The sequence below is a fragment of the Fringilla coelebs genome (assembly GCF_963513975.1).
Source record: "Fringilla coelebs genome assembly, chromosome: 3".
NCBI classification, from domain to species: Eukaryota; Metazoa; Chordata; class Aves; order Passeriformes; family Fringillidae; genus Fringilla; species Fringilla coelebs.
In genome coordinates this window covers 68481091-68494287 of record NC_140030.1, presented here as the reverse complement: position 1 = coordinate 68494287, position 13197 = coordinate 68481091, and the positions used below count along the sequence as shown (strand labels likewise).

The window sequence follows — 13197 nt, the reverse complement described above, 5'->3', positions numbered from 1 at the left end:
ACTGAGACTTTTAAGCTGCGTGGGATTTAAGATCAGTAGCAGAGAACATCAAGTGAGGAGCTCAAAGCTGCACACAAAATACAATGTATTTTACTTCTGTGTGTGACATGACAACATTACAGTGAGTAGCTGCTAAAAATACATAACTAAGTATGATGGAGTGATTTGCTGGGTTTTTTTAATTGTTGTTATGTTTCAGGGTTTTTTTAAATGTTGTATTTGGGTCCCAATTTTCTCTCCCTTAATTCAGCTGACAGGAGATGTCATCCTTCTAAGGCTGAAAAATTATAGAATGGTTCGGATTGGAGGGGACCTTAAAAATCATCTAGTTCCAGCCCCCTACCATGAACAGGGATAGCTTCCACTAGACCAGGTTGTGCAGAGCCCCATCCAGCCTGGCCCTGAACACTTCCAGGGATGGGACATACACAAACTCTATGGGCAACCAGTTCCAATGTCTCACTGCCCTCACAGTGAAGAATTTATTCCTTGTATCTAATGTAAATGTATCTTCTTTCAGTTTGAAGCCATTTCCCCTTGTGCTATCACTAAATGTCCCTGTAAAAGTTCCTTACCAACTCTCTTGTAAGCCCCCTTTAGGTACTGAAAGGCAGTCCCAAAGCCTTCTTTTCTCTGTTCTTCATAGGAAAGGTGTTCCAGCCTTTTTATCACTTTGTGTTCTTGCTCCAAAAGGTTGCTGCTAAGGCTGGGGACCCCAGAGCTGGACATAGCACCCCAGGTGGGGTCTCCCAAGAGCAGAGTAGAGGGAGAGAATCACCTCCCTTCAGCGGCTGGCCACACTGCTTTTGATGCAGCCTGCAACATGGTTGGCTTTTGGGGCTGTGAGCATGCATTGCCCAGTCATGGTGAGCTTCTCATCAACCCCAGGTCTTACTCCTCAGGTCTGTTCTCAAGCCATTCTCTGCCTAATCTGTATTTGTACTTAGGATGGATCTGACTGAGGTGCAGGACCTTGCACTTGGCCTTGTTGAACTTGGTGAGGTTGACACAGGCCCACCTCTCAAGCCTGTCATGGTACCTCTGGCTGGCATCCCTTCCTAACACCACAAAGCTTTTGTGGTGTTGACTGCACCACACAACATGGTGTCATCAGCAAACTTGCCAGGTGTGCCCTCAATCCCACTGTCCATGACACCGACAAAGCTGTTAAAAAGTGCTGTTAAAAGTCCCAAAACCAATCTCTGAGTTGTTCCACTTGTCACTGATTTTTGCTTGGACATTGAGCTGTTAACCACAAGTCTCTGAGTATGAACATCAGCCAGTTTTTTTATCCACCCAGTGTCCCATCTTTCAAGCCTATGTCTCTTCTGTTCAGAGACAATGATGTCATGTGGGACAGTGTCAAATGCTTTGTATGATTCCAGGCAGATGACATCAGTACTCTTCCCTTACCCAACACTGGAACCCCATCATAGAAAGCCACCAAATTTTTCAGGCAGTCTTTGCACTTTAATGAAGCTATACTATACTACAAAAAACTTCCTTATTTTCCATTTGCCTTAGCAGAGTTTTCAGGGTAATCTGTTCCATGACCCTGTCTGGCACTGACTTGAGATTGAATGGGCTGTAGTTCTCCAGATCTTCCTTATTTCCCTTTTTAAAATTGAGGGTTGTGTTTCCACTTTTCCAGTCACTGTAAACTTCACCAGACAGCCACAGTTTCTCAAATACGATAGATAGTGGCTTAGCCACTTCTGACATGGATGAATCTCATCAGGCCCCATGAATTTGTGTACCTTCAGGTTCCTTAGTTAGTCTCAAACCCAGTCTTCTCATTTTTCGTTCTCTCAGCCTTCTGTAACTTTGGCAAGGTGGTTGGACCGCTTGCTGATGAATACTGAATCAAAAGTAGAGCTCCTTTTATTGACTATTAAGTTTAATTTTTTTTTAAATTTTAAGGAAGTTCAAGTTTCTGCTCTTGCATATTCAATGAAGTTTTAAGTTGTGTTTCTATAAATCTTGCTCCCAATCTATGGAGCTAGCACATAATTTGTATTCCTGGTGTGTGAGGGTATAACACCAAAGGAAGTATAATTGGCTGGAATCAATATAAATATTTATGTATTTATCTGATCATAGGTTTAAAAGAAGTAACAACACCATTAGAAAAATATTCAGCATATTGGATGCTCTATCCCAAGTTATATTCAAGAGATTGGGGTCTGAATATTTAAATGTCCTATTTAACGGTTCTCTTACCTGTATGCATGCAAATCTCAGAAAATGGGGGAGAGGGAACAGGTATTCTTCATGCCTACAACCTTTTATGAATTTGTCATAGGAAGTATAGAAGGATGTAAGACTCTTGATAAGATTCCCAGAAGAAATCCTGCTTTATTCTCTTGTAAGTTTTCTTAGCATGAATTTACCCAATAATCAGCCATCCAAATGTACTGGGATCTTTTTTTGGTGTAAATAGAAAGTCTCAAAACTATAGCAGCACAGCGCTAATGAGTCATTGAAAAGGCTTTGTATCTGTTGGAAAAAAAAAACAAACTGGCTCCACTTGAAAGTTACTGGAAAGCACATTCATAGCTAATTATAAACAAATACTAGTTAACACTTGAAATAAAAAGAGAGGAAAAAAGCAAAAAGATTTAGGACATAGACAAGCAGATGAAAGGATTCTTGTTGCCTTCCATCTGAGATTACTCAGATGCATTCCTGTATTCAATTACCTGAGAAGATGTGATATTCCCTTAAGAGAGATCAGGAGATCAGAAGGGATGGCAGTTTCGTGCATCTCCTTACTCACAGCCCTTTGAAACTGGTTCAGCAGAAATAGCTTAAATTGCAGCAGGGATTGGGGCCAGACGGTGACTACAGACAGTAATCACTGGGTCAAGATCATACCACAAACCAACAACAAAAAATTCTGGTGGAACAAAAGCTCTGTCAGGGTGTTTGTAGGCAGCATGGGTAGACTTACAAGGTCTACTTGGAATACTTTCTAAATAGGCATCAATAGGTCAGCTTGTTGTGTGGCTATGCTTATCTAGTACATATATACATAGAGCTAGTACATTTATACATAGAGGATCTGGATAGTTCTCACTAATTGCTAGCTTTGAGTCTATTTTTCTCATCAAATCCACTCTATACTTCATATTTAATTCTCAGCTTGAGTTTTATGCTTTTTTTTTTTCACAAAGCCACTAAGCACAAGCCCCTGTCATTATTTAAAAATTAATGATTGTCTAACTTTTCAGTCTTCCCCAAAACTCACTTCCTTTTTGATAGTGTCCATCCAAAATGGCTTAGTTCTTCCTAGTGCTGCTCATGCCCCAACCACACTAAATAAAATATGCAAAGAGAACAAACACCAACAAAATCCAAAAATTGAGTCAAAACAAATTCAAAAGTCTTAAACGGAGTAGGGGTAGAGAGGGAGGGGAAGAAAGAAATTTTTCTCTATTGATTCTGATGTATTTATGTATTTGCTATTCTGCTTTGGTGTTTCAAGATTTTTCAAAACACAGTCTTGAATAGTATGCTAACTGCCAAAAAAAAGAAAATTAAGTGTTATTTTGGTGTTTCCTGAGGGTGTTTAAAAGTATATGTACTACCAAGGAGAATAGGGGAATTTTCTCAGAGGCACTGACAGAGCTCCTGTAAACTTGGACCTTAGACCCTGATAATGACAGACTAACTGCAACCTCTTGCTTGTGCTGGTAGTTCACCCAGAATTTTCTCTATATCCATTTTCCTTCTGTCCTAGTCACATGCTTGAGATACCTACAGAAGGTATCCTCATGGCCTCTGTCAGGCACCTCAGGTCCTCAGGCCTTAATGAAGCTGGGTCAGAAGTGACAGGTGAACTGCCTGAGGTTCCATACACTTTTTAAGAAAAAAAGTAATTTTCCCTCAATTTTGTTCTTAGTTTAGTTTTGTTGGGACTTTTTTAAAGTTGTGCATCTGCCAATGGAGATATTTGTATATTTTCAAAGCCTCAGCTAGTATTTGCCCATCACCACTGCAGAAGAAAATATGTCCTCTTTAAAGATCCTGGTGAATCTCCAACAAGGGTTTGTACAAATATTAGTAATTGTTTTCTCTTTTGGTTTTTTTTTTTCAGTAAAAAGGATTTCTATAAATTTTCCTGCTTTTTATTAACATGTATATAACACTGGAGCACAATAATCCTAAAACAGTTGTTGTCTTGAGTTTCCAGTTAGTCATAAGTCAAATATTTCTTTTTAGAATCTTTTAATCCTGTGAAAGAGATGATATAGTGAAATATTACAATTTCAAACAAGAAATTGCAGCAACTAATAGTAGAGACAACAACTGTTATTTGCAATATCTGTCCACACAAAAAATGGTCTGTGCATATAGAAAACAGATCTATTCCTGTTATTAGCTTTTTTAAAAGTCAGATTTAGTTCACAAGGTATAGTGGTTATATTTGGAGGAGACTAGCAGAGAAAGTTTTTGGACTGAAAATTAGAGGATACTTGGCAGTTGTCTTCATTCACAGTGTGGCTTGATTTCTGCAGAGAACTTAGTATAACATCCAAAGTGATCCGCTGAGGTCAGAGGGGACAATTTGTGGTCAATCAATGGTTTATATCCTTGCCTTTGAGCCCCTTTTAATATAACTTCATTTTCTAGGCTTCTTGAAAACAAAATACTATTTATAGAAAAGTGAATTTTACAATTCTTCTAAAGACCAGCGTTTTCCAAAATGCCTGTGTATATTTCTCACAGTCAGTTTGGTGAGATACATCAGATTTTCATAAAAGCATAGGTCACTTTAGTGTAGTTATTCGTATATGTGCCTTTGTAGATGTTTATATGTAATATTTGCAGGACTCTAATAAAAAAAGAATTGGAAGAGCAAACACATGAAACAATGGCATGTATCATTCTGGAATGTGGGTATATGCTGATAAGGACAGAAGATTTGAGAATTCAGTTAATTAGACTTCATTTGTGAGGTCTTGTTTGAAAGCTCATTTTGAACTGCATGAAATCAAGTTTTATGCCCCAATTATAACACACCAAGCAGTAAATTTTAGCAAATTAAAAAAAAAAAAAGTGATAGAATAGAAATTAGGACATCTGATGCAAGTAATTTTTGAAGAGATACATATGTCCTGTAGTTAAAAGAATTTATATAAGAGCCTTGGATATAGTACAGTCCTCACACGTGGTAAGCAATGACGTAGGGAGAAAGGAATGTACTTGAATTTTGACCAAATACATGAAGTGTTTAGGAAGTATAGACCTTGCTCTAAAAGGAGACCAACTTTAAATAATCTGAAGGTATCTTAATGGAAAAAGCAGGCAAACAGTGGAATGTCATCCTACAAGAAGGCATTAAAGATGCTTTCAAACTAAAAAAGGAAAATATAACTAAATCAGTGCATGTTGTAAACCGTTGATAAGGTCGCTTCATTCTGTTAGAGGTCACTTTGACTCTAAAATGCTGTGAGTTTTGAGATGGCCGTGTTTCTTCAATATTACCTAAGGTTATTTTTCAACTATATTATTTCTAGTAGATTTTTCAGAATATGTATGCCTTCAGGATTATGAAAGCTGCATGAAAAGCCCTTCAATTTATACAGTGTGTGAAGGCCAACATATAAATCTGCTACTTTTGCTTACCAATGCATTACACAAAATAGAGGGGTTAGTATTTCCTGGTATTATATAGTATTTAATAGATTTGGAGCAGTTTCTTTGGATGTACTTCAGCAAGTAGTGTCAAGAATCAAGTTCATAACTGGAAGTGTTAGAAAAGATGATGAGCCAATAAAATATTTGGGAAGAAGACTAACCCAAAAGCAGAAATTCCTACATCTATCAGAAAACCTGCAAGCAGTCACTGCTATATTAGCTGATGGACTGGAAATATATATTAAAGCAGATATGGATACTGCATCACTACAAGATTTCTCTATTTTTTTCAAAGAAAAGCAAATAATATTTTTGAAATAATCTAATTTGTAGAAGATAGAGAGTAATTATAGAAGCAGAAGAGAGCGCTCAGATATGGTCAGCTGCCATGGTATCCCAGGATTTATCTAATTTTTCTGTGTTGGCCATTGATGATCAATATATCATGATCACTGTGGACTGGGTATAGATACTTTTTTTTTTTTTTTTATTTCATGCGGTATAGGTGTTGTCTTTGTAACAGGGAAGTGCACTTTTCTCCCCTGAGTGTTCCTACAAAGTGGGCAACTTTTAGCTGGCATTTGGCACTTAATGGATATATGACAAGAATGAAGAAGCCAAACCAGTGCCTTTCAAGCACTCTTTTTACACTTGTGACGAACTGCTTTGGAGGAGGAAGTGATAATAAAGATGCAAAATATTGAGTGAAATTATGAAGTATAATGCATTCTGGGGCATTTCAACTGGATCCACCATAACTAAATTTTTTCCTTCCCCTACTCGAGGAGGAAAACGTAATTGGAAGTAGTTTACCAATGGGGTGATTATTACTGAGCAAAGTACATATAACCACTAATATCAGGTGATAATATTCCCATTCTACAAGTTATAACAATCTCCAGCTGCTTCAACATCTGATACGTATTCCATTGTATCCAGGTGGTAGTAGAAATTCTGCTGTTTTGATAACAGGAGTTTTTCTTCCCTTACCAATTAAATTGTATTCCATGTCTTCAAATAACCATTTTCCACAGCTCTTGGATGTTTACTGTGTCTTGTGCAAAAGCAGTCATCTGATTATTTTCTTTGTACAGGGACAGATCTGAGTGCATATACCATATTTTCTCTTTCACTGGTGCCACCTGTTGACTTGTGGAAGAAGAATTGTTTTCATAATATGTTTTGCTTTTTCTGTCTAGAAAAATGATAATGCAAAAGGGTTGCAAATTAGATTTTTATATGTGTAATATCTTTTTTGGTAAAATGAGGAAGGTTTAAAATTATCATCACATTTGGAGCAAACTAAAAGGAAATTCTTCAGAAAAAATTCTTTATTACATGCATCTCTGCCATTCAGGGTTTCTGCAGTTTCTTTTCATTGTGTAATACCAATTCTCAATTAATTGAAGTATCGATACCAAAAATAACTTGGTTTTGTTTGGCTATGTTTTGTTTTTCTTCTTCTCTGGACCACAATAGCTATCTTTTTTAATTGAAAGGTAAATTGTGCCCAAATGGGGATGTGCTTTGATAAGCTTAGGATAATATGCTTGCAGTCTTTCAAAAAACAAATTGTGGAATATTTGTTCCATTACTGGTGGGTAAATAATTGTTTGCAAACCTGGGCAGAACATTTGAAATAAAGAAGAAAGGACCTAAAACAAGGCAACTCTAATGGTATTCCATCCCATCAATCTTGGAAATTATGAAAATATTTATATCCTAAAAATACGACATACGCAACAATATACAAGACTGCTGTAGGATGGACTATGGTAGCCTCTATTTCTAAACATTGTTTAAGTGAAAGAAGTCCAAATTGAATTTTTCTGTAATGGAATTACTTATTTTAAGAGTTGTATCCGCAGAAACTTAGTGATTGTGTTAATGCAGAATGAGGTATTTGGTCTCGTTTCATCCAGACAGTTTGTGTGCAGCTTCTCTTTTGAATGATATGTTTTTACTGGTCATACTTTGATTTTCAGGATTGAAGTATGGAAAAAAAAAAAGTATTGATGAAATTCTGTAGAAGCTGCCACATTTCACCTGGTTTCTTATCCAAAGCAATGTAAGGCTTTCAAGAAAAACTTTAAATCGGCCATAATTCACTCAGCACTGTGCTCAACTTCACTCAGAAGGGCTGTGAGCCCTCACAAACCTTCTGAAGAATCTGGGCCAAGATTCAAGTTGGTATTGAAACCTGTAATCATTCAGGATTCACGTGCTCTTCAATTTCCTTGAGAACATTTACCCATCTCTCCCTCAAATTTTCTGTGGTTTGCTGGGATTTTTTTTTTCACTTACAGGATAATAATGGTGGAGCCCAAGTCTTCAAGTAATGATTACTTAATACAATGTTTCCCATTGCAAATATCTGGGCACTAGTCAGCAGTGCCACTGCTCAGAAGACTTCATTGCTACTAATAAAAACATTTGCAGCACTAGACAAAGCTCTCATCATGGTTGTGACTGGAGAAAGTATAAAGCAATTCCATTTGTATATCCTTGCTACAGATTTCACATGCCTATTTGAGTGTATGCATGTAAATTACTGTTGATTGAAACATTTTAACTGAAAAACAGTGATTTTTTTTTGTATCTTAATTATGCCATTGCTTTGCTTTTTTTTTCAACAAATTTGAAATTTTTCAAAGGCAGTGTATCTATGATGCAGAAAAATAATTTTAATGAGTTAGTATTGTAGAGCTAAGTCTGGAAAGTGGAATAAAAAATAGCTGAAAGGTTTCTTCTTTTTTAGATTTCTATGTGAATTTTATAGCACTGACATTTGTTACCAGGACAGCTCAGAGCCTTTTCATGTTTCAAAACTTTCTGACTCTTGGGAATCCTGTAATTCTCCTTGCAAGTTAACAGTCCAGAAGTCTAGCAGACTGAACGAAGAATCAAGTGCCAAATCAAAAGAGCTTTCTGTTTAAGCATGCAGACTTTAAATGAGATTTAAGTTGTATTACCTGAATGACTGCATAAGTATAAATTTCACCTAAGCTCATGCTCAGAGCAGATGGACAATTGCTTTGCACATCAGTGATGCCTAGGTTAACATGCACGTTCTTGTAGATTTTTTTGTTAAGTATTCTTTCAGTCATCTAAATTAAGTGAAATGTGGGCAAAAAAATTGTGAGAGAACATGTGGCAAATAGAGATTTTTTTCACCATTGTGTGGGAAGGACAGTTTCCTGTTGTAATTTCCTTCACATGATCACCAAATGCTAATATCCTTCATGTAAAACTAGTCATGTTTTAGTACGGGCCTGCTACAGCTCTAGCACTTCACTAATGGATGTGCGTACAGGGAGAGGGAAGAATTTTCATTTTTAATTGCCACACAACTTGTACAAAAGCTGTAAGGCTGAATGCTTCCTGCTCTTTGCTAAGCTTTTCCTCCTCTTGTTAGACAAGTTCCTGTATTATTTGAGGTTTTGGAATCATTATTTAAGATCTGGTTTTAAGTCAATGTCATGACTTGGTTGTTTTAGATTACTGGAAGGTTTTTTTTTTTTCCCAAGGCTTTGAGTTTTGGATTGGTTTCTTTTTGCGGTGGTGGTTTTGGATTTCTTTTTAATAGGGTTATCAAAATTTGTATAGTTTTGTTTGTGTGGTTGTTTGTTGAATGGGGGGCTTGGTTGGTTGTTTTTTCTCAGAATTAGTCTACATGAATATATCCTCAGGTGGTTTCTATATATTTTACACATGACATATGTAAAATTAAAATTATCCTGAAACATCTCTACCTTTCACCTTGTTGCTAATTATTTGATTGTATTTTTACAGCCAAAATAGACCAAGAAAATGAAGAGAAGTCACTGACAGAAACACATAAAAGGTAAGAAAGAGCAATATAGTAAGAACTTTCCTTGAAAAACATGGGGGTTTTAGGAGTTGATGTATTGGTAGCCAGCATTACTGTGTTTTTGAGTGGTATAGAAATGCACTCAAAAGGAAAAGTGATATTTAGTTATTGTCAGTTTAAATTTGACAATGAAGAAAGATCGAAATTCTTTAAAGAACTACTGTACATTACTCCTGTCTTGCAGAAAATGCATTAACCTTACGTAAAAATAAATTCCGAATATACCATTTGGACTGAGAAAACATTCTTCATACTACACCAGTGATTTGAGAGGTATTTTGCATTCCCCAAACAAGTATTGTCCATTAGGTGCTATTTCCTGTGCTTATAAAATGTCCATTTTATTTTTTAAAAAAAATTAAAACCTTTTTTTAATAAATGAATGAGATCTATAATTAAATGTGACTTCCTTTGTAGAATTGCTAATAGATCTTCAAATACTTTTTTTGTGGCAAAAAGCAAAATACCTCATTAAATTTCATTATAGATGTGTGCAGCTGAGACAGTTTTCAAAACTGGGAACTTCACTGCATTGCACAACTTGTGGTTTGTTCTGATTTTTTTGGAGACTTCTCTAGCAGCAGTGTTTAAATGGGAAAGATTTTTATCAGTCCCAGCAAGAGATCAAAATTTGGTGCTCAGCATTTATAGCCCAAATTTAGTGAAACTCACAGTCTGTATTTGTTTTTCTCTCACTGAAAATAGCATTTTCTTTTTGTACTAGTTACAACTATCACTTAATAACTACTAATGAATATATCCATTATATATTCCCAGAATTATGAAGTCTCTCAACAGAATTCCTCTACAAGATATCACAGTAAAAGTTTCTGGTTTTCACTTGTCAGCCATTCTATGGCCTCAACACCCAAATTTACTACCTGCAGTAATGCCACAGGGCAGTTGATGTCTTCCCTGGTGCAACAGCACATTTTTTCTTTACTCCTTTGGGCCATGTACTAAAGATAGTACCTGAAAAAGAAGGCAAGAGGAGTGGGTGCCACAAGAACCTCCCTTCTTACTCATGAGGAGATGGTGGGTCCTTGAATGGTGCCGGGGGTGTGGAAAGGGAGTATAAGAGAATCACAGACAACTGCTTTGAGGAGGTCTGTGTTGCCTTAAGTTTCATTACAGAATATTCTGAGTTGGAAGGGACTAGCAGGGATCATCAAGTCCAACTCCTTAAATGAATGGCCCCTAGAGGGATCAAACCCACAACCTTGGTGCTGTTAGCACAATGCTCTAACAAGCTGAGATAATATTAGGGTATTATTGCTTTGGCTTAGTATCATGCCTCTTGCTCAAGTATATGAAAAGCATTCCTGACATTTCTTAGGTTTGTTTAGCTGGTCAGTTACATAATTCTTATCTTTAAAATTTTCCTTCACAATAAAGCTTTGAGAGAAGTTGGCACTGTTGGGAGATTGTTGTGATCTCTAATTGCTCTTTTAAGGAAAATATTTGTCCTGTCAAAAGTGGATTTGAATACAAATCCAAAAGTGACAGAAGTCTAATGACAGTGGAATCTTCAATCTGTTCAGAAATCTTGTGACTTATCACTATCTTGTGGTATCTAATTCACTTTCCCTTCTTTTTCCCTGAGAAGACTGGAAACCATCATATCAAAAACTTTGTATTGGTTTTAGTAGCCTGATGGGGGAAGAAAGCAAACTGCTCTGAGGATTCTTGTTCAGCTTGGTCTGCTTTTTCTGACTTTAATCCCTAATTCTTTCTTCTCCCAGCTCCTTTTACACAATTTGTCAAAAAAGAAGATTCTGCTTCATTGCTCCTCCTTTCTGTGAATATCTAGCAAGGATATTTTCTTTCTTCCTTCCACCTTCCCACTGAATTTCTTGATCAGATTCATGCTTTTTGTTAGAACACTGAAGACAACTTCATATGCAGTTTTAGTGTTATGTGTGATTATTTCAGTAAGAATTTTAATTCAGCTTGAAAATAAAATGCTTGGGATCCTTTTTGGCAGGAATGGATGAAAAAGATGATAGGAGCTTAAGAAGCTAAATAAAAGATTAGTTGCATTTGACTAATCATAGGTAGACAGCAGTGCATAGGATGAAGAGACAAGCAAGTAGTGCAAGGAAAAGTGATGGATTAGATGGAGCAAAGTTAATGTGATTAATGTGCTTGGATTTTCCTTGTTGAAGTGGATGACTTCAACCCATGTATAAGTTCAGGTCTACTGCATAGGAGCATTTCTTTAGCTTTCATTAAAAATATTATTTTATTATTATTATTATTTTCTTTGTTAGTTTGTCTCCATTCAAATACAAAAGTCCAAAAGAAAAGCTCTTGTAGCAATAACAAAAAAGGTTTCTGAAATGAATAATGATTTGGGGAAAATGCAGCGATGTGTATTTTTAAAAAGCTGAGTTGTGCAATAGATGAGCTGAAATGGAAAGTTAATCTGACACACAAAATGAAGACAAAGAAAATGGAATGTCTGCTCCAGGGACTCCATACAGTGTATAGCTGTTCATTTGTCACGAGTGAGAAAATGTTTAATCAGTTTTGAAATGATGTATTCTCTCTTTATTTATCGTGTTTAGTGACTTTAAGAGTGTCAGTATGTAAAGTGTTTATCCTAGGAATGGATTTCTGGCACATGGATAAAAATGAAAAGTGAAATGTTTAGCTCACAATAGGCATATGTTCCAAGATCTCTCTGAGTAAGTATCCTGAGATGAGAAGAAAGCACACAGGTCTATGTTTATCTAGCTTACGCAGGCAGACAAGGAAGGCTCCAGCCTGGTATTAACACTGAAGTGACATGGAATGTCTTCACCAAACCCCAAACAATTACATCATTCCCTTAACAATATTGATAAAGTGTAATAAGAAAGAACCTGGCACTTTCCAATTAGATCCTCATTGCTAAATGCTTCAGAAACTGTGAAATACTTGTCAAGTTAAAGCAAAAGAATCACTCGTTTGGGGGAGGTGAAAGAAGTAAAACAGAACAGAGAGAGGAGGAGGGGAAAGAGATGCTTCTGAATTTCAAGAATCCTCAATTCGGTGCCCCTTTATTTTTTCTTCTGTTTTTATTTTAAAATTTGAAATAATGTTCTGCATCCCAAGACTTGTATTGTGGATATGCTCTTTGTTTTGTGTATTTTAATTTATTTAGTGTTAAATACTTTTTATTTTTTCACATGTGATTTTACTTAAGCAGCAAAAAAAAAAAAAATCAAGTATTATTGTTTCCAGGTATGCTTAATACAATTTCAGAATGAGATAGACTTTTATCATAGTATCCACAGCAAGTAGGAACCAAGATTGCAACAAAATTATTGTCCAGATAATATGACAAGTGATACCTCATTTGCCAGGCTAGGATGAAAGGCAGTAGCAACAGCAGAAATACCGTTTTGCAGACTTAATATCAGAAATGAGTTAGTTACTCCTCTTCTTGCACTTCATTTCTGAAGAACCAGTAGCCAAACCTGACTGAAGGTACTGGAAGCAGCATTCAGTGAAGTTGAAGGTCTTAATTCTCTGCCTTGCTGCCTCACCAGCTGAATAGCTCTAGAGGAGTAGCATGTAACTTTATTAATTTTTTTTTATAATACTACGCCCAGTATTAAATTCATCTCCTTAGAAGACTTCCAGATTCACATCTTTTTTAAAAGCAAATAAACCCAAACTTGTGACACTGATGTCTCTTCCAC

At 36.3% G+C, this 13197-nt stretch overlaps 1 protein-coding gene across 1 annotated transcript in view; it reads left to right on the top strand.

Annotated features, from left to right (window-relative positions):
- FMN2 (formin 2) overlaps positions 1-13197 on the top strand; it is a gene marked incomplete at both ends in the record, with an annotated part of 159221 nt that overhangs the window by 110449 nt on the left and 35575 nt on the right. The window contains one exon of the mRNA XM_084202637.1: positions 9433-9484. Coding sequence (XP_084058763.1) covers positions 9433-9484 — 52 coding nt within the window. The remainder of the gene's footprint in view (positions 1-9432; positions 9485-13197) is intronic.